Raw genomic sequence first — 19,146 nt, forward strand, 5'->3', positions numbered from 1 at the left:
TTTTCAACCGGCTGTGTGTTGCCAATGCTTGTTTTTACTTCCCTCCAACACGAGATTTCCCTTCAACCAGCAGCAATGCGATTCAAAAAAAAAACCTGTAGATATTCAATGCGCAGATGTCGTTCGGGATCCACACATCCACCGACGACTCTTCAAGTGCGGGGACGCAAGTCAAACATCTCCAACATCGTGTTCACAGCAGAGCCCCGATCTCGCGGATCGCTGTTCCATCCTCAAAGTTTCTCAGAGCTTTGACGAGCTGCGTAAAGCTTGGTCGTAGCTCTGGGATGGAGTTCCAGCAACTAAACATCAAGCTAAACAGGTCAGTTGAGCAGTGCTCCGGCATGGGTAGTCGACCACCAGCCTCCAGATGAGCCAGTGCCTCAGCGCCATTCATCTTGCCGTACGGCATTGCGCCGTAACTAGAGCATTCCCCTACCAGCATGCGCCAATAAAAAGTCAAATCTCGACGCAAGAGCAAGTATCAGCGGAAAATGACGCGACTTACAGGCTGTGACACCAAACGACCAAACATCGGACATGGACGAGAACTTGCGGAAGGTCATTGTTTCCGGTGCCATCCACTACAATCACCAACACAATTAGAATCACATACGACCAGCAGTGGAGCCATCTGACTCAACCCACCTTCACGGGAAGTTTGCCTCGCGTTTGCATGCGATAGTAATCTTGCTCATCCGACAATTCGCGGGAAAGCCCGAAATCGGCAATCTTGACCACCATTCCTGGCCCCACGAGACAATTGCGCGCGGCAAGATCTCGGTGCACAAAGTTAAGCGTGCCCAGATACTCCATGCCGAGAGCAATCTGACGAATGGCATGCACCTGCTCGTTGTGCGTCCACCAAAGCGAATACAGCTTGGACTTTTGCAGCAGGGTGCGCAAGTCGCCGTACTGCACAAACTCTAGCAGAACGAGATGGGGCTCTGACTCGACCAGAGCCGCAAGCAGACGCACGACATTCGGATGTACAAACGGAGCCATCAATTTCGCCTCAGCCTCAAAGTCTTGGCGAGATTTCTCGTCAGCGTCGGCCTTGGAAGACTTGACTGCAACCATCACGGTTGGAGACGCTGTAGGTCCGAGCAAGGTTTGAGCTCTTGTGGGCAACACGTTGAAAGGCACTTGACCCAGTGACACATCGCCAAATTCACCACTGGCAAGGTGCTTCCCAATGGTCAAGCCTTCGCGAACGCGACGAGAATTGCTGCCGGCAACATACGCGCTCGCATCATCGTCAACCACCTCCTCTGGCGGGGCGGTCGGGACAGCTTGATACGACTGTGGTTGACCGACCGCCGCATGGGGAATGTCCGCTTTGTCGTGTGCTCCAGCCGAATGGTTTTGAAGGGAAGTTGTCACTTCATCAGCCTCCTGGTAGATGGGATCGGCAGAATCCTGCGATTCTGGCTGCTGCTTCTGGTCGGAGGTTGAACCGTCATCCTCGTTGTGAGATGCGATCGAATCGGGAATTTGGGAGATTGTCACTTCTTCAGCCTCCTGATACATGGGATCGGCAGCGTTCTGCGATTCTGGCTGCTTTTGGCTGAGCTTGGCGGAGGTTGAGCCGTCATCCTCGATGCGAGATTCAATCGAATGGGCCAGAGGAGACATTGTCATTTCAATAGTCGTCTGATCGATGACGGGACTGGCAGAGTCCTTCGGTCGCATGACAGAGCGTTGCGAGCGCCGGCGCCGCAACACGATGAAGACCACCACAATGAGCGCAATGACTGTCACGGACGCAACGACAGCAGCGATGACAGCCGCCGACGAGGATGAGTCTTGGGATCCAGCGCCGAACTGTGCAATGGAAGATGCAACGGATGCAGCAGATGCTGATGCGGTTGAAGCAACAGAAGCGGAGAGGGCAGAAGCAGCAGAAACAGCAGAGGCTACAGATGCGGACGCCCGAGAGGCTGAAGATGCAGCAGCAACGACGGAAGCCAACGATGCCGAGAGCGCCGAGGTCGTGGAAACATCAGCTGCAATGGATGCTGATGACGCGCTTGCAGCAGATGCAATAGACGCTGACGATGCAGCTTGTGTAGACGCGACTGAAGCGGCGGAGGCTTTGGATGCTTGTGTCGCTGCTGACGCTACTGAAGCGACGGAGGCTTTGGACGCTTGTGTCGCAGCTGACGCAGCTGACGCAACAGATGCAACAGAGGCAGATTGCGTCGACGCAACAGAGGCGGCGGAGGCTTTGGACGCTTGTGTTGCAGCTGACGCGGCAGATGCGATCGAGGCTGACGATGCAGCTTGTGTAGACGCAACCGAAGCGGCGGAGGCTTTGGATGCTTGTGTCGCTGCTGACGCAGCTGATGCAATCGAGGCAGACGATGCAGTAGCGACGGACGCAAACGATGCCGAGATCGCCGAGGTCGCGGAAACATCAGATGCGATAGATGCTGATGACGCGCTTGCAGCAGATGCAATAGACGCTGACGATGCAGCTTGTGTAGACGCGACTGAAGCGGCGGAGGCTTTGGATGCTTGTGTCGCTGCTGACGCTACTGAAGCGGCGGAGGCTTTGGACGCTTGTGTTGCAGCTGACGCAGCTGACGCAACAGATGCAACAGAGGCAGATTGCGTCGACGCAACAGAGGCGGCGGAGGCTTTGGATGCTTGTGTCGCTGCTGACGCAGCTGATGCAATCGAGGCAGACGATGCAGTAGCGACGGACGCAAACGATGCCGAGATCGCCGAAGTCGCAGAAACATCAGACGCAATGGATGCTGATGACGCGCTTGCAACGGATTGCATGGACGCGTCAGAAACGACAGAGGCGATAGATGCGTTGGTCGCAGCTGATGCAAAGCAGAAGCTGCCCATCATAAGATAACCTTCATAGCACTGAGTGCAGGGATTAGATGAAGTGCACGTCAGACAATCGGTCCCGCAACACGCACTGGACCCAGCGGCGTAGCAAGTGGCACAGGCTGTATCGCACTCTGCAGCTCAAATGTCAGTGAAACGATCACGTGAGATTATACAGCAGTCAGCTCGAACGCTTACTGTAAGGCGTGAATACCCAGCCGTATGTGCTAGGCGGAGCAACAGTGTTTCCACCAAATGTAAAATTGTTGGGGCTCAGATATTGCAAAAAATTAGACGAACCCAACGACAAATACATGAGATTTGGCAAGCCTTTGAACAGACCAGGCGGCAAAGTGGTGGCAGGATTGGCATTCAAAGCCCTGCAAGTAGGACAAAGTAAGAAGCAAATCGAATGCGTGCAACAGCGTTCGTACTTACAAGCGAGACAACGCAGTCAGGCCTGCAAATGCGCTTGCAGAAAAAGTGGTGATCTGGTTGTTGTTCAGATACCTTCAGATAGTGTTACAAAATGTGAGTCGTTCGCGTGGGATTCTTTGTGTCCTTGATAGCTTACAAGAATCGCAGCGCAGCCAGGCCTGAGAATGCATTTGCAGAAATTGTGGTGATCTGGTTGTTGTACAGATTTCTATCGACCGTGTCAGAAAAAGTGAGCAGATTACATGCAATTCTTCGTGTCTCTGCTTACTTACAAATGTGTTAGCGCTGTAAGGCCTGTGAATGCAGAGGACGGAATAGCGCTCAACCAGTTGCTGCCCAGACTCCTACAGGTGGTGTCGCAAAGGAGTTAGCCATTTGTGTTTGCTTTTTCACGTTATGCGAGCTTACAGGTCAGTCAGCGCAGTCAAGCCCGTGAATGCGCTTGAGGAAATGCTGGTTATCTGATTGTTCTGCAAAGACCTACAGACAGTGTCACACAAAGTGAGCCGTTCCGTGCGAGATTCGACATGCCGTTTCCTGCTTACAATTGTGTCAGATTAGTAAGGCCTGTGAATGCAGAGGCTGAGATACTGGGGATCTGGTTGTTGTACAGATACCTATAGATCGCGTCGCAACCGAGTAAGCCATGGTTGCGTGGTTCTTCATATTTTTGCTTGCTTACAAGACTTGAAGCGAAATCGCGCCTGTAAATGCGTTTGCAGAAATGCTGGTGATCTGGTTGTTGGACAGGTCCCTACAGGTGGCGTCGCCAATGAGTGAGCCGAGGAATGAGTGAGGAACAGTCTCTACACGCTTACAATCGTATCAGCGCGTTCAAGCCTGTGAATGCGCTTGAGAAAATGCTGGTTATCTGGTTGTCATACAGAAACCTATCGGTCGTGCACCAATCAGGAGGGACAGAGCTTCGATTCACAATCCACTCAATCTCAACGCTTACAGGCTCACTGTGGTGACTGGGATATCGGTTGGAATGGATGTGAGAGCTTTGCTCTGACAACTGACCAGAGTTTCCGAGCAACTGCACACGCCGCCAGTGCCACATGCAACGGCTGCTTGTGCCAACTGGGCGTGATTGAGAATCACGCAGAACAACAGTAGAAGCAGACCAAAGGTCGCCCTTTTGGTGGCCATCTATGATTATGCGAAACAGAGGCATTGTACAAAGTGAACTTGTGACTGTTCAACAACATTCAAGCCCATGTTATATGTGTGTGTGTGTGTGTGTGTGTGTGTGTGCATGTGTGTGTGTGTGTGTGTGTGTGTGTGTGTGTGTGTGTGTGTGTGTGTGTGTGTGTGTGTGTGTGTGTGTGTGTTGCTAAGCGTGTTGCCTCTCTGCCCAATCCCAGCGCGCGCGCTTTCTTGCTCGTTTCCACTGTGTTCTTTGACAACAATGTGCATTCAGCTTCCACTGTGTTCTTTGACAACAATGTGCATTCAGCAGAGCGTGAGCGCGCGGGGGAGGGGAGGGGAGGCGGGAGAGGCGATCAGCTGGGTGGCGCTTGTTTATTTGCGGTTTAGCCCGAGTGAGCTCAGGTCAGTCGGCGGCAGGGCCCTGCTGCTCCGGCACTTCCTCTGCTTGGATCGGAGCGACTGTGCTGCACAAAAGAGCGACAGAGAAACGACGCGCAGACAAGCGAGCAAAGAGCATGAGGAGGTCCCGACGGCTTAAGCGCTGAGACCCCATCCTGGCCTTGTCGCCTATTGGACGACCGCATTATCATTGGCGACGTGCGCAGAGCGGCTGCCGATCACGGCCAAACCAAGCGAGGGGGTCGAACGAGGGGCAGTGGAGCGCTCCTCGGCTTTTGGCTTACTTGTGTCCGCCTCAAAGATCAAGCGAACAAAAGGGTGGACTGGCGACCTGTTTCGCTTCCTTCACCAACATGAAAAGCTGGGCAAGAAGGGGGAGTGTGTTGCAAGAAGGGACGTTTGATTTCAGACTACGTGAAACAAAAGGGGGGGGGACCGGAAGGGGGAGTTGGTTGACAGGACGATGGGCAATCGGCTGTTTGATCTCAGCAGAGACGTGTGCATCACATCCGACTTTCAGCATGCTCTTGATCAAGATTTATCCTAATATACTGTACCATGCAGTAGCTATTATCGCTTCTGCCATTCATGAACAGGCAGACAAGCAGCAGCACTCTCAGTCTTTTTGCGCCATCCAACGTTGCGAGACCTCAACCCCACTCACCCCACTCACCCTTGGTCGGTATCAAGCAAAACTTCGCGTCAATTCACCCCTTTTTGAACCAACATGGCCAAAGTGCTCTGCTACAACAAGGGCTGCGGGAAGGACTTTGATCCGTCGTCTTCATCCGACGAAGCCACCTGCTTGTTCCACGACGGAACACCCGTCTTCCACGAAGGGCTCAAGTACTGGTCGTGCTGCCCGAACAAGCGCCACTCGGACTTTGGCGAGTTTCTCAACGCTCCAGGATGCACCCGCGGCAAGCACACGAACGTCAAGCCGGCAGCGCCTGCAGGACAGCCCGCCGCCGCCGCCGCACAGACCACTCCGAAGGCGCAGATCGTTGTGCCCACGCCGACACCCCCGCCAGTGAGTGCTCCAGAGCCATGGGTCAAGAGCACGCAGCCGCTCGAGCGCTTGAAGCTCGTGGTGACGGACGCCGTTCGCGCTGCAGGCGCACCTGCTGCTGCTGCTGCGCCCAGTGCCAATGTCGCCGCCGCTGGTGCAAACGGCGAGAGCGCAGCAGTGCAAGGATCTGCCGAGTCGAAGGTGGCGGTTGGCACGATCTGCGTCAACAACGCGTGTGGCAAATCGTACACGGGTGTCGAGTCGCTCACCGAGCCCTGTCTTCACCATACTGGCTCGCCCGTCTTCCATGAAGGGTGAGTATGGTCATTTTGTGTGTTTGCTATGAAATGCCAAGTGAAATGCTTCGCATGGGGACCCGGGCAGCTCACTTTTCTTGAGATTTGTCATTCCTCAGCTCCAAGTTTTGGTCGTGCTGCAAGAAGCGCACACAGGACTTTGACGAATTCCTTGCTCAAAAGGGCTGCACTACAGCCACTCATTGCTGGGTGAAGGTGAGAATGTCGTGTCAGCAACGTTTGCAGAAGTCAGAACAGGACTTTGAAAAAAAAAAAAACTCACCTTCTCTCCATTCGGTTGGTGGTTAATGGCTCAGTCAAAGGTTGCCCAGCAGGTTAAATGCAGGTATGCTTGATCTGAGGAAATCGGTGGGAGATTTGGCGAGCAGGCCTGGTTTGGATTGGAAACTCAACCACCTTATCATCCATGCTCCGTAGATACGACTGGTTTGCGATGGGTGGATCTATCAGTCTCAACGTGTACGCCAAGAAGGTCGATTGCGACGTTTCATACGCTGAGGCGAACGCGACAACGGTAGGTTTCTGCCCTTGCTCGGCATTCGCAAAAGTCTGTCCTTGTCACTCACTGTTCGTTCTTTGCGAATCCAGCTCAAAGTTCACATCATCTTTGACTCGGTCAACGAATTTGACTTGGAAATTGATCTGGCAGGAGTAAGTTACATGTGTCGTGCTGCATTTCTTGAATCACAATTTCTTGTTTCTTGTTCGTTTTTCTGTTCTTGATGCTTTTCTGTCGATTCACTCTGTGTGTGCGCTTTTTTTTCCTTCTGCCGGTGCTTGCTTTGCTATTTGCACGATTGATAGAAAATCAACCCAGCCGGAAGCGAGATGCAAGTTCTCGGCTCGAAGGTGGAAATTCGACTCCAAAAGGCCGATGGCAACGCTTGGCAATCACTCGAACGAAAGCAATAACGCGATATACTAAGGGATTGGCCCACGCTTTACGGTTGTTGTTGTTGTGGAGCGTGCGCTCGACGCTTGGTCATACTCTGTGCGATCTTCGGGCATTGTACCAATAACAGTACTTTTACAATATAGCATCCTTCACCTTGGCCATATAGTGGCTTTGTTCTGGACTTGTTTGTTGTTGTATTTTGGAATCCCGTGTCGTCCGAACCGGCGCGTTGAGACTGAGCTTCCGGGCAGCGATTCAAACTTGCTGTCCAAGTCAAGCCCCTTCCCTTTCAATCCCGGAGTTCCATGTACTCGCAACGAAACTCTCTTTTCTAAGGTCATCTTGGAATGCTCTCGTCCGCTCAGACAGGGTCATCTCAGTCCTCAAAGTTCCGATTCATGTCTTCCGGTAGTGGATTGTATATTCCAGCCGACACGCTTGCCGGTCTCGAGAAGCTAGCGGCCGTTGCTGATGCGTTGACTGCCAATGTCATTCAGCTGAACGAAGAGATGGAACGGTAAGCGCAGCAGAAGCCAAACCAAAGCAAGGCACTCAAGAAAAAAATGGCGGGAAAATGTGGCTTTTGCTACAACAACTGCGATCCACTGTGCAGCAAGTTGGCTGCCGTGCTTGCATGCTGATGCGTTGTTGGCTGATATGATTTTTGTAGAATTCTTGATGGCAAGGCGGACGCGGACACGCTTGTGACGATTCTTGTGAGTTTTTGCGTTCGGATCGATTTTTGGCGGGAAACCTCAACTCCCAACGATACTCATGCGAAACTGCACCAAACCTCGCTATGAATCACAAAACCTGCCAGAACCAACACGCTGCTTTGTACAAGCCACCGGAGCAGGCGCAATGAGGCTGCTGGCTCGCAGAACTTCGTTCGGACGTTGAGCCCAAGCTATTCCATACCATCGCAAGACACAGTGTTGCGGTACTATTTATTCATATTGGTTACATCAAGGACACGCCAACTGATGGAAAAACGCACCGATTGCGCAAGCTGCTGGTGCCAAAAAAAAAAGGCACCGACCTGCTTCCAGCGTGCGCTTTACCCACACGCAGACCTCCGTACTCCGGCTCTCAAACCTGTTGCTGTGGTGAATGCGCGCAAACTTTGCATTGCTCTTGTGTTGGTGCACGGTCCCGAAATTGCACAAAGAAACGCGAATCCTCCATCTTTTTGCAAAGTGCCACGAGTGAAACGATCTGTGTGCATGACGGTAGAACCCTGACAGTCGCATGCCTTCGATGTCCTTGAAGATGGCATCTTGCTCCTCGCCATACGGTGATGAGCCACTACAGCGGACGCTTTGACCCTGGCTTCAGCCATTTCTTGTATTCTTGTTTTTGTCTTGTCCTTGTACCCCCTTCGCCTGCCGCCATCAGTGCGTCTTGTTTAGAAGATGCGTCGATTCCAGTCGTATGCACGTCGGTTGATTTCGCTGCAGTTCGGCGAGATGTGGAAGGTAATGTACGGCACGACCATTGCGCCGACAACAGCGCCCAGCACCATCGTGCGCCTCCGCTGCGCCGGCGTGTTCGAGAATCCTGCAGATATCAACATCAACAACCAAGATCAAAGAATTTTCAGAGTCAACAATGGGCGAGGTCGCCTCGACTGACCATGCATGAGCCTGGTGAGCAGGGGACCGGACATGCCGCCTCCGATGGCCCCGAGCGCAGCACTGATGCGCATGATGGTCGCGCATGGCGTGGCGCGTGCACGCATCACGGCGTCGTCCTCATCGAAGGAAGCATCGAAGGAGGAGGCGCCGCTGCTTGTGGTGGTGGTGGTGGTGGTGGTTGGAGGATGGTCTGCTGCTGGCATCGTGTTTGGCGCGTAGAGGTTGAGAACAAGAAAAAAAAAAAAACAAGGAGTGACAACAGTATTGAATACAAAGTGTACTGTATGATGGTTATTACGGAAATCTACTGGAGTGGAAGCATTGGATGAAAAAGTGAGCCAAGCCAGCCAGTCAGTCGCTCAACATCGAATTCACTGTCCAACTGCCGAATCTGTTTGACCTGAGCTCTTGCAAGTGTTGCACCATTCTCGTTTGTCTTTGTCTGAGTTTGTCTTTGTCTGAGTTTGTGCCAATGCAAGTCCAGTCTCATATTCTTTTTGTCTTTCTTCTTCTTCTTCTTCTTTGGTTGGGATGCATCCCCATCGGCACTCGTCCGCGTCCCCGTCCGCGTCGTCGTTGCGATCGTCCTCGCTAGCGTTGTCCTTCTCGTCCTTCAAGTCCTCGTCGTCGTCGTTGGTCGTGGCTTGCGTTGTGGTTGCATTGCTTCTTTGTCTCCATGGTTCGTTCCTTCGTTCCTTCCAGTCGTTCTCTCGATTCTCTCTCTCTCTCTCTCTCTCCCACTTCACATCTCTCTCTCTATCTTTCTCCTTCTCGTCGTTGGTGTCAATCGCGTTGCCATCCCTTTAAATCTTCTCCATCATCTCCGTCTCCTTGGAACGTCTTCCACCACGTAACTACAGTTCACACACACACACCCGCCCCTCTTTTGGCCAGCCTTGCCTCCTATTGTCTGCCTCTCCCATCCACATCCTTGCCTCTCCCCTCCATCTCCATCTCTCCATCTCTATCTCATCATCATTCAACGCCTTGCTTGGCTTTGTTTTGCTGCTCAGTTCAAACACAAATCGTGATGACCAACAAAACAGTCGGTGTTTTAGATCACTTTTTTTGACATTGGATTGTTGTTTGGGAACTTTTTTTTTCCGCTTTTGGAACTTTTGCCGGCTTTTTTGTTCGATTTTACATTGGATTTTACATTGGATTTCTAACTCTGCTTGTTTTGATTGATCTGGGTTTTTTTTTGTTATTGCGATTTTGCTATTGTTGTGGTTCTTCGCTTGTATGGCACTCGTTCTTTTTGTTATTCGTTGGGAGCAGGCGAGCACGCATCCGCCGCATTTACAAGCACAGGTAAAACGAACGTCTGGTTGGTTGTTGTTGTTGTTGTCTGCGCTCCAAATCCAACTCGAGCGTGTCACCGTTGTCACTCACAAAACACCTCGATGCGGTTCTTGCGTCCAGATGTCATTTTCCAAGCTGAGGCGCTGGATACAGTTTACAATGAAGGGTTTTCGATTGTCACAACCGAATTGGACAACACCGAGTACCTCTACGACACATCCCCGGGTGTGAGCGACACCGATGCAGCTCCACTCCTCGAACTGAGCGGATTTGCAGGGCTCCTAACCCTCCAAGGCCCGGTCGCCATTTTCGTATCGTACACCAGCAACGGCAATCGATGCACGTCAGTGAACGTCGATTTTGGAGACTCTGTCAACGTCACCAACCAATTTGGGACGGATGTCGACCAAACCACAGGCGGGTGGACCACCTGTAGCCCTTCGACCAGAGGTCCGGCGTGGCCTCGTTGTCCCTGGGTTTACATTGGCTTGCTGGATGGATGGAATCCGATGCAGGGCTTTTCGCGCATCGAGGTTCCTACAGCTTGTGTTGCGGCGGGGAAAACGGCGTCTGTCGATGCCTTCCGTGCTGTACAGCTCTGCGTCAATGGCCGAGTGAACGGAATTGGCAACGCTTGTGGTACGTTTTTCTTGGTTTGTTCTGTTGCTGCATGTTAAATTGCCTTCATTCTGGGAGTCCTCACGCTGTGTGCCTTATAGCTTGTGAAAGCAATTGCATTTCTTGCAGCGATCCTTCAAACCCCGTCTCGGGCCCTCCTCAACTGCCTACATCCACGTCGAGCTGTTTTGGTACGTGCGGATGGATGCTGTATTATTTTTGCGACGCTGGAGGTCTTCTCACCTCCTGGTTGTTTTCATTCATGTGTCTCTGCCCGATTTTCACTTCATCTTTCACCAGCATGCTCAAGCAATTGTGTTTCGTGCGACAACAACGGTTGTCTGACCTGTGTGACGCCATACGTGAGGCTGAGTAATCTCTCGTGTGCGCTGTCGTGCGATACCCACCAGTACGCCTCGGCAAACGCGATCTGCGCGTCGTGCGCAGAGAGCTGCGCTTCTTGCGCCGGTACTGCGACGAACTGCACCAGCTGTTCCTCGGGCACGGTGCTCGTCCAGAACGAATGCGTGGCTCCTTCCTCTGCCACTCCTTCCGTCACTCCTTCAGAGGTTTATTCAGTCACTCCTTCAGAGGTTCATTCAGTCACTCTTTCAGAGGTTCATTCAGTCACTCCTTCAGAGGTTCATTCAGTCACTCTTTCAGAGGTTCATTCAGTCACTCCTTCAGAGGCTCATTCAGTCACTCCTTCCTCTGCCACTCCTTCTTCTGCAACGCCGTCCTCGGCTACTCCGGTGTCCGTCACCCCGTCTCTGGCGGCAGGCGATCCGACCAGCTCTGAAATCAACGCTGCCGCGATTGGCGCAGGCGTTGGTGGCGGTGTGCTGCTTTTGCTGCTGTTGGTCCTCCTCATCCTGCTGCGCCGCCGCCGCAAGTCCAAGAATGCCAACAAGCCCAGTTCCGTCGCTCTGCAATCGGTGCGCGCTTCCAGTTCAGAAGCGGATACGACGGACTTGTACGCGCGGCCCTCCGAACTGAGTCGCACTGGTGACGACGACCTGTACTCTGCCCCGTCTGCCGTGTCCCCGTATTCTCAGTCGTACGCCCAGCCCCAGGATAAATCGGGCGCCACACCAAAGGACGGGAAGAGCGGCTCGAACGAGGACGTGTACGCTCGCCCAGCCGAGTACAGCAGCCCAAACTACGCCAAGCCGGTGGATAGCGCCTATGCGGCTCCCAGCTCTGTTGCTTCTGAAAAAGCGCCTGGACAGTCCGAGGCGGATGCAAACGGCGTCAAGCTTGATGATGATCTTTACGCTGAAGTCAGCCGAGATGCTGGCGCCTCTGGCACAAGCAACCCTTCCGATCCAGGGTATGCCAAAGTCAACCCTTCCGATCCAGGGTATGCCAAAGTCAACAAAGCGCCCACCGCAGACGTGTATGCCCAAGTGAACAAGAATACAAAGTCGGCCGCGGCTGCTGCGGATGAAGAGAATGAAAACGCGCTGTCGCTCGATGAGTCGCTTCTCGTCCGGCAAAAGGGAGTGTATGAAGAGCTACCGCTTATCAGTCCACCACCACCGGCAGCTGCTGCTGCTGCTGTTGCTGCTACAACAGCATCAAGCGACTATGAATCTCTTCCTCCAACACCACAACCACCAGCAGCGAGTGATTATGAAGAGCTTCCGCCAGTAGCAGCACATCGCGAACCGATGCCTCTGCCCCCGAGCGAGTACGAAGAACTCCCTCCGCTCAAATCGGAAGAATAACGAATGTTGCCCAATGATTTTGGATCTCTAGCAGAGTCGCTTTGGCTTTTTTGATTTTCAATGAAATTGCAAAAATTGTGTCTGGCTGTTTGATTGGTTTTTGGTTTTTTGGTTGCTCGGTTGCTTGGTTGCTTGGTTTTGATAAATTCGTTTCGGTTTTTTTTTTATGTGATTTGATGCTTTGTTGGTAACTCTTGTTGGAAGCACGACACGGCGTCTGCATCAACTGAAATCTGCGTCAGATTTGTATTTGTTTATTGATTCTTTCCCGAGGTCAAACAAAAACTCCACACGGGCGCTAAGGATGTTGCTGCTGCTGCTGTTGCTTTCGCATGTCCGCTAGCTGTCGAAGCGCAGCCATGGACGCTTGTTCTTTGAGCTGATAGGCCGCAACCTTCTCATTGAGAACAGCCGCCTTGGCCTCCTTGCGCCGACTGTCCGCCTGGTGCTTGATTTGCTGAAGCCGCTTGAACTCGTCAGATCCACCACCCCCGAGAACGCTGACGCCAGGCGCGTAATCCATCGCGTCACCTTCTGCCGCCTTTTTCAGGGCAGCGCGTCCTTGCCGTTCGGCGATGGCGGCTTCGCGACCCTCGGTCTTTGGGAACTGCTCGTTAATGCGCTGGTAGTTGGCCGAACGCTCAGATTTCTTCTCGACTTGGGCTCGCTTGCGTGCCTCTTCCTCCTGCAGCACCCTTTCGGCAGGGTCCAGCGAAGTCGAGTAGGGACGCTTGCTGCCGGAAGTTGCTGAAACAGCTTCGGGGATAGGAGCCGGTGGCACGCCAATCAGTCGTCCAAACGCGTTGGTGGAGGCAGGAGGATGTGCACTCGACGATGCGCCGCCGCGTGTCAAGGACGAGACAGTGTCGCTCACACGATCGACCTCGTCCGGATTCAAATTGGGCACAAAGCCCCACTTGTGCCGGGTTTTAGCGCTCGAGGCGAGATCGCGGGACGTCAGTCCTGCATAAAACTTGCCGTCCAGATACCCACCGTTCCACGCCGGCAGGAAACGACGCGTAAAGAGCTTGCGGGACTCGGTCGACGTCAAGTCGTCAAAGGATTGCTTCCGCTTCTCCAGCAGCCACTGGCGAAACTCGCTATGCTTGACAAAGTAGTCCGTGTCACTCAGCGGGGCAACGCCTGCCGGCAACGGGCGCGCCTCTGACTGGTCGTGCTTGCTCGAATGGCGATCGCGCTTGTGCGACGATCGATGATGCTTGTGGCTCTTCTTGGACTTGCCATGTTTGCCATGCTTGCTTGAGCGATGGCGGCTGCTGGACGACGCCTTGTCCGCTCTACTCGACGACCGGTGGCTCGACCGCGAAGATGAGGACTTTCGGCCACGGCCGTCATCCGACTCGTCCGAGTCAGAGCTGGAGCCAGAATCAGAACCAGAAGAAGATGATGATGATGATGATGATGAGGATGAGCCTGAATCGGACTCGGACTCTGACCCGGAGGACGAGCGCGACGCCGACCTCGATCGCGTTGCCTTGCTCCGTTCTGGTGCGCGGCTGCTGCGCTCACCCGAGTGGCTGCTTCGGTCTCGGTCTCGGTCTCGGTCTCGGTCTCGGTCTCGGTCTCGATCGCGCTCATGGTGACGGCGGTCGTCGTGGTGGTCTCTGCTGCGAGCTCGGTCTCGGTCTCGGTCTCGGTCGTCCCGGTCGTCTCGTCGCGGCTCGCGTTGCCGGTCGTCGCGCCTGTCTCCGTCGCTGCTCTTGTGGTCGGCATAGCTCGAGGATGAGGACGATGCATGGCGACCGGGCGGAGACCGCGATCGTCGTCGCTGTCGGTCGTCCATCGTCAAGCAAAAATACAATTCAGACTGAGCTTGTTTTCTGAGAGCGTCCGAACGAGAGAGCATCAAATAGGGAAGCAAAGCAGGAGACCCGAAGATGGATGGCATGGCTTGATGCTTTGGGAAAAGATCGAAGGTGATCACATCCCAAAACTGAATTGGCGGGAAATGCAAGAACGCTGGCCAACGAAAGCCCATTTGTATTACCATCCAGCTGCACACTTGACTTGTTCGTCTCGGTGTTTGCTGCTTTGAACGCTTCTCGCCTGCCTTCCTAGCCGTCGCTCGCGGGTTTGTTCGGGAGACGAGCCGTTGCGTTTCTTTTGGCTTTGGGAAGCGGCACGTCCTCGGTTTGATCAGGGAGTCTAGCGCGCTGGTGCCTTTGTGATCGTCTTTCGTGAAGGGTCCTGTCGCTGACAAACTTAAACCAAAACTAAGCTGGATGTGAGCGTTCGCTTGCATCCACAATTTTTGGAGGTGTCCCGTTCGTGGCGCCATTCTCTCTCGCTCTCTCTCTAGCTCTTCTGTGCTTCTGGAGTTTCGGATTTGTCTTTTTTTTTATTGTTTTTCGCGCGTGTTCGTTCCTCCCTCCATCCATTCGCAGTCGATGCCACTGCGCCTTTTATTTTTATTACTCTTTTTAGCGCTTTACACATTGACAATCCTTGCCTCGTATCTTTCCCACTCTTGTTTCTCGCTTCCCAAATCGTTTCCATACGCACGCGCAGACTTCCCGAACAAGCAAGTCTCACTCATTGTTCACTTTTCGCACATTCGTCAGTTTCGTCCAATTGCAGTAGTCAGGCAGTTTTGCTGCTACCAAGCGTCCACTTCCAGCGCCCTCACTTGCTTGAGAGGGGTGTTTGTGTTGTCGTTTTTGGCCACCATGGCCGGAGGAGGAGCGCGCTCCACGTCGCCGACTGCTGCTGCTGGTGGCGGCGGCGGTTTCTTTGCTCGTTCGCAGTCGCCTCCGCGCAGTCACCCAGCTGCCACCACGTCCACTCCCTTCCCTTCTTCTTCTTCATCATCTTCTTCTTCTACATTCTCTTCTTCCTCGTCCTCCTTCGCAGGGCAGTCGTCGCTCGCACGGAGCCCCGGGAGTCCGACTGGCCGCCTGTCATCAGGTCTGGTTGCCAATTCCCATTCCCATTCCCATTCCAATGCCGCTGTCTCGGGTCGCCCGCTGTCACCGCCGCCTGTGCCGTCGTCGCAGTCCCAGTCCCAGTCGCAAGCACACTCCCACCATCATGGCCACTCGTCCCGGGCGGCAGTGCGTGCAAACCCGGTGCCAACCGTCTTCTTCACTCCGCTGTCGTCCGGCAATCCCATCTCGTTCGCGTCGCCCGTTCCCGTGGCGACGACGACGACCACCGCCACGATGCACTCGACCTCGCCGCCGTCGTCAAGCTCAGCATCTGCTGCCATGTCGCTCGCAGCAGTGAATCTGACACCTCCAAGTGCCGCGGGAAGCGCTCATCCAATACTAAATCCGATGGTCGCGAGCTCAGGAACCGGCGGCGGCTCGTTCGTCCCGTTGACTGGATCAGCCTCGCAGACCCCGCTCATGGTGTTTGTGCCGTCGTCGCCAGTGCCGTCGTCCTCTCCAAATGGACCATCGTCACCGACAGGATGGCAAGGCCAAGGCTCGGGATCACCGCCTCCGAGTCAAACTTCTTCGCGCGTGCACTCGCACTTTTTTGGGCATGGACCGTCGTCGTCGTCGTCGTCGTCGTCGTCGTCGGCATTTTCCTCAACATCGATGGCTGGAACATCGCTAACTGCGGCATCGGGTGGGATACCTCCAGCAGTTTCGGCAATGGATGTTTTTCGAGCGGCCGTGCAGTCCGATGCGGCTTTGGAAGGCCTGCTTGCGCACGGCACGGACATTAACGACGCTTCCTCCAGTGGCCATTCTCCGCTGCACCTTGCAGTGCAATTCCAGCAACGTGCTGGCGCACTCCGACTGCTCCGGCACGGCGCTTCCGTCAACGGAGGCGCCACCTCTACTTTCGAGCCTCCACTCTTCACGGCGTTGAGAACCATTTCTGTAGACTTTTGTTCATTGCTGCTAGCTCGCGGCGCATCAGTGAATGGCACGACAGAAGACTCTGCAGGCGATTCTGGCAGGACGCAGAGTGGTCCATCGCCCTTGCACACTCTCATCACCCACGCCGCGTTCGCCCCGCGCGTCGTCATGAAGGACATTTACTCTGTACTGCATTTGCTGCTCCTGCATGGCGCGGACGTCAATGCGCCAGATGCACGTGGCTACCCGGCCCTCGTACGTTTGATCGACGACACAAAGCTCATGCCCTGCGCTTTGGTCGTGCTTCGTGTCTGTGGCCGGCCTGGGTGCATCTCGGACAGCGTTCTTTCAACCTTCCTCCCGGATTATACCATCCCTGCGACGACTGGCGACCTGTCAGTGTCCCAAGCACGCCTGTGGGCCTCCACTGCAACAGCAGCAGCAGCAGACGTAGCTGCCTCGGAAACGACAACGACGACGACCGCACCTGTGCCACCGCCACTCCCCCCGCCACCAGCCAATTCTATTGTGCCGCTTCGACCAGACCTCGCAAGTGAGATGGATGGATTCACGCCGCTGCATGCTGCGTGCAAAAAGACGGGCGCGCTGGCCGGCGAACTCGTCTCGGCATTACTGAAATGCGGTGCTTCGGTGGACTTGCAAACGCTTCTCGCGCTGGACACGCCGCTGCACATGGCCATTGCGGCCGGCAATAGCGATTCGGTGCATCATCTAGTTCGCGCAGGAGCCAACGCCAGTATTCAAGATAGAGCTGGTCGGACGGCGTTGCACGTTCTATTCGAAACCATGCCCGAAGAACCGTTGCATCCAGGATGGCCGCCATTAGGGAGCACCGCACCGCGCTCTGTTGCGACAGGGCAAGGCTCAACCAGGCAGTCACCGTCTGCGGCTTCTGCCACGACGGCGGCGAATGGTACAATAGCAACGTCAACCTCCACTGTTGTATCCGCAGCTTTGGTCGGTCCCACAGCCAGCTCCATCAACTCTCCGAATACGAGCCTTGTCTCTAGTCTGTCACTGGGCAGAGCAGCGTCAAACCGAGATCCACTCGCTATGGCTGCTGCTGCTGCTGCGCCCGCTGCTCCAACAACAACTCCTGTGGCTGCCCCAGCCTCGGCCTTGCCTCCTCTTGCTGCTGCTGTTGCTGCTGCTGCCAACTCGGCCCCTCTGCTCATCGCTTCCCCCGCCGCGCTTGCGTCGCACTCGAGGCGCGAGACGAGTCTTGATTTGCTCCGCCTGCTACTCGGGACTGGCCGTGCCCAACCGGACATTCGGACCAACGGCTCGTCTCCTCTTTTGGCCGCGGCTTCGGCTGGGGACTTGGATAGCCTGAAAGCCCTGGTGGCAAATGGTGCGCGAATCAATTCATCGACGGTGGATGTACGCGGGGTTACGGCGCTGCACATTGTGGCGTCGTCGGGAAACGCTGCTGCCGTCCAACTGCTGCTCAAGCTTGGTGCCGATCACTCCTTGGCAGACGATGAAGGCAACACCCCGTTGGCGCTTGCCAGCAGTGCGGGACACGTCGAGCTCGTCCGTCAGATGCTGAGCGCGGGTGCATTGGTCAACACGGCAAACCGCAGTCGCGCCTCGCCTCTGTCGCTGGCTGTCACCAAGTCGCACTTTGAGGTCGCTCGCCTGCTGATCCACGCTGGTGCGCATGTGAATGGAGCGGGTGAGCATCTGGACGATGCGGCATCGCAACACTCTGGCGCGCAGCTCCCTGGAGTGCTGCTGTTGCAACCGCCGTCCTCGCCTCTGCACACAGCTGCCTTACGAGGCGATGTGGCCTTGTGTGAGCTGCTTGTAGATCACGGAGCGGATGTTTTTGTACGCTTGCGAAACCAATGGACGGCGCTCCATTCGGCGGCTGCGTCGGACGACGACGATGCGGCCCTCGCAACCACAAAGCTCCTGTTGCATTGCGGAGCCGATGCTAGTGCCGTGGATCTTCTGGGTCAGACACCCTTGTTCATGGCTGTCTTTCGTGGGAGGGCTGCGGTGGCACGCGCCTTGCTTCAACACGGCGCGTCCCCTCGCCACGCCGACCTGGCGGGCAAGCAGCCACTGCATCTCGCAGCACAGCTTCGTGACTATCTTCCTGCAGCTGATGAAGAGGGCGGCGAGACTCGTCCACGGTCCCAGTCTGGCTCGGCACGTGTGCCACTCGCAACGCTGGCGACACCCATCTTCCCGACCACCGCCGCCATCCCCACGTCGTCGTCGTCGTCGTCGTCGTCGTCGTCGTCGTCGTCGTCGTCGCACCCCGCTTCGAGCAACGCTCACCATCATGCACCATCGTCCTTTTCACCCCCACGATCCCCGCCGCTCACGTCGCCACTCTCGTCCTCGCCTCCCCTTCGCAATTGCCTCTCTCCCGGCGCGGGCTACTTTGGATCGGCGCATGGCCGGCGTCCCAGTGGCACATCCACCGTGGCAGTGCAAATGATTCGTCTGCTCGTGTCCTATGGCGCGTCTCTGAACGCGTGTGATGCGTTGCAAATGACGCCGCTTCACTATGCTGCGACCTGCGGGCTTCCAGCGGCATACGACACGCTCATTGAGCTTGGGACCGACCCCTTTGCCCCAGACGCTCAGGGCATGACGGCTGCCGACTACCGCTCGGGCAAATACGGGGCCGTTTTTTTAAAAAGGTAGAGTGAACCCCCCAAAATATGTCGTTCATATCCACCACCGTGTCCTACGTCGCTTTCCGCCGCTGGTGCTCTGATTGTGTGGTTTACACCATGCCATCAGTGTGCTCGAGGGTCGGGGGCGCAGCGGAAGTGCGTTGGGCGGCGGGGCGGAGCGAGAAAAGGAGCGGTTTGTGTCGCGGTGTGATTTCTCAGCCAAGCTTTTCCCAGCCCTCAATCTGTGCCACTGCTACATTCTGTTGCGGGTTCATCTTGTCCAACAATAATCGGGCCGCAGTAGAGGGCGATTAGCTCCAGCACACTTGGTTACAA

General features: G+C 55.0%; 6 protein-coding genes across 7 annotated transcripts; 3 read left to right on the top strand and 3 right to left on the bottom strand.

Annotated features, from left to right (window-relative positions):
- Positions 1 to 98: 98 nt before the first annotated feature.
- CAOG_03855 (tyrosine-protein kinase CSK) lies at positions 99 to 5,195 on the bottom strand. Its single transcript, XM_004363526.2, has 13 exons — positions 5,115 to 5,195; positions 4,238 to 4,431; positions 4,098 to 4,169; positions 3,962 to 4,033; positions 3,825 to 3,896; positions 3,688 to 3,759; positions 3,552 to 3,623; positions 3,416 to 3,487; positions 3,280 to 3,351; positions 3,040 to 3,221; positions 649 to 2,975; positions 509 to 584; positions 99 to 435 (listed from the first exon to the last, which is right to left on the bottom strand). The coding sequence occupies exons 2-13, from the start codon at positions 4,429 to 4,431 to the stop codon at positions 194 to 196; spliced, it is 3,525 nt and encodes a 1,174-aa protein (XP_004363583.1). The 5' UTR covers positions 5,115 to 5,195; the 3' UTR covers positions 99 to 193.
- A 214-nt stretch (positions 5,196 to 5,409) lies between these two features.
- Positions 5,410 to 8,238, top strand: CAOG_03856 (the record flags this gene model as incomplete). 2 transcript variants are annotated; one of them, XM_004363527.2, is made up of 6 exons in its annotated part: positions 5,410 to 6,153; positions 6,255 to 6,351; positions 6,453 to 6,481; positions 6,574 to 6,670; positions 6,745 to 6,807; positions 6,961 to 7,214. In XM_004363527.2, the coding sequence occupies 6 exons, from the start codon at positions 5,558 to 5,560 to the stop codon at positions 7,066 to 7,068; spliced, it is 990 nt and encodes a 329-aa protein (XP_004363584.2). In that variant the 3' UTR covers positions 7,069 to 7,214. The 2 variants fall into 2 exon arrangements, with proteins under 2 accessions (XP_004363584.2, XP_011270322.1); XM_011272020.1 differs by lacking the exons at positions 6,255 to 6,351; positions 6,453 to 6,481; positions 6,961 to 7,214 and adding exons at positions 7,432 to 7,568; positions 7,722 to 7,767; positions 7,872 to 8,238 and having other exon boundaries at positions 5,558 to 6,153.
- A 218-nt stretch (positions 8,239 to 8,456) lies between these two features.
- On the bottom strand, positions 8,457 to 8,888 carry CAOG_03857 (hypothetical protein; the record flags this gene model as incomplete). Its single annotated transcript, XM_004363528.1, has 2 exons — positions 8,457 to 8,608; positions 8,684 to 8,888. The coding sequence occupies 2 exons, from the start codon at positions 8,886 to 8,888 to the stop codon at positions 8,457 to 8,459; spliced, it is 357 nt and encodes a 118-aa protein (XP_004363585.1).
- A 292-nt stretch (positions 8,889 to 9,180) lies between these two features.
- On the top strand, positions 9,181 to 12,489 carry CAOG_03858 (hypothetical protein). The gene is made up of 5 exons (XM_004363529.2): positions 9,181 to 9,364; positions 9,964 to 9,996; positions 10,108 to 10,626; positions 10,707 to 10,796; positions 10,906 to 12,489. The coding sequence occupies exons 1-5, from the start codon at positions 9,217 to 9,219 to the stop codon at positions 12,330 to 12,332; spliced, it is 2,217 nt and encodes a 738-aa protein (XP_004363586.1). The 5' UTR covers positions 9,181 to 9,216; the 3' UTR covers positions 12,333 to 12,489.
- A 141-nt stretch (positions 12,490 to 12,630) lies between these two features.
- CAOG_03859 (hypothetical protein) lies at positions 12,631 to 14,066 on the bottom strand (the record flags this gene model as incomplete). The annotated part of the gene is made up of 2 exons (XM_004363530.1): positions 12,631 to 13,587; positions 13,863 to 14,066. 2 exons carry the CDS (start codon positions 14,064 to 14,066, stop codon positions 12,631 to 12,633), a joined length of 1,161 nt encoding a protein of 386 aa, XP_004363587.1.
- A 288-nt stretch (positions 14,067 to 14,354) lies between these two features.
- CAOG_03860 (hypothetical protein) lies at positions 14,355 to 19,146 on the top strand. The gene is made up of 2 exons (XM_004363531.2): positions 14,355 to 17,093; positions 17,211 to 19,146. Exons 1-2 carry the CDS (start codon positions 14,741 to 14,743, stop codon positions 18,836 to 18,838), a joined length of 3,981 nt encoding a protein of 1,326 aa, XP_004363588.2. The 5' UTR covers positions 14,355 to 14,740; the 3' UTR covers positions 18,839 to 19,146.

The sequence above is a fragment of the Capsaspora owczarzaki genome (assembly GCF_000151315.2).
Source record: "Capsaspora owczarzaki ATCC 30864 unplaced genomic scaffold supercont2.5, whole genome shotgun sequence".
In the NCBI taxonomy this organism is placed as follows: Eukaryota; class Filasterea; order Ministeriida; family Capsasporidae; genus Capsaspora; species Capsaspora owczarzaki.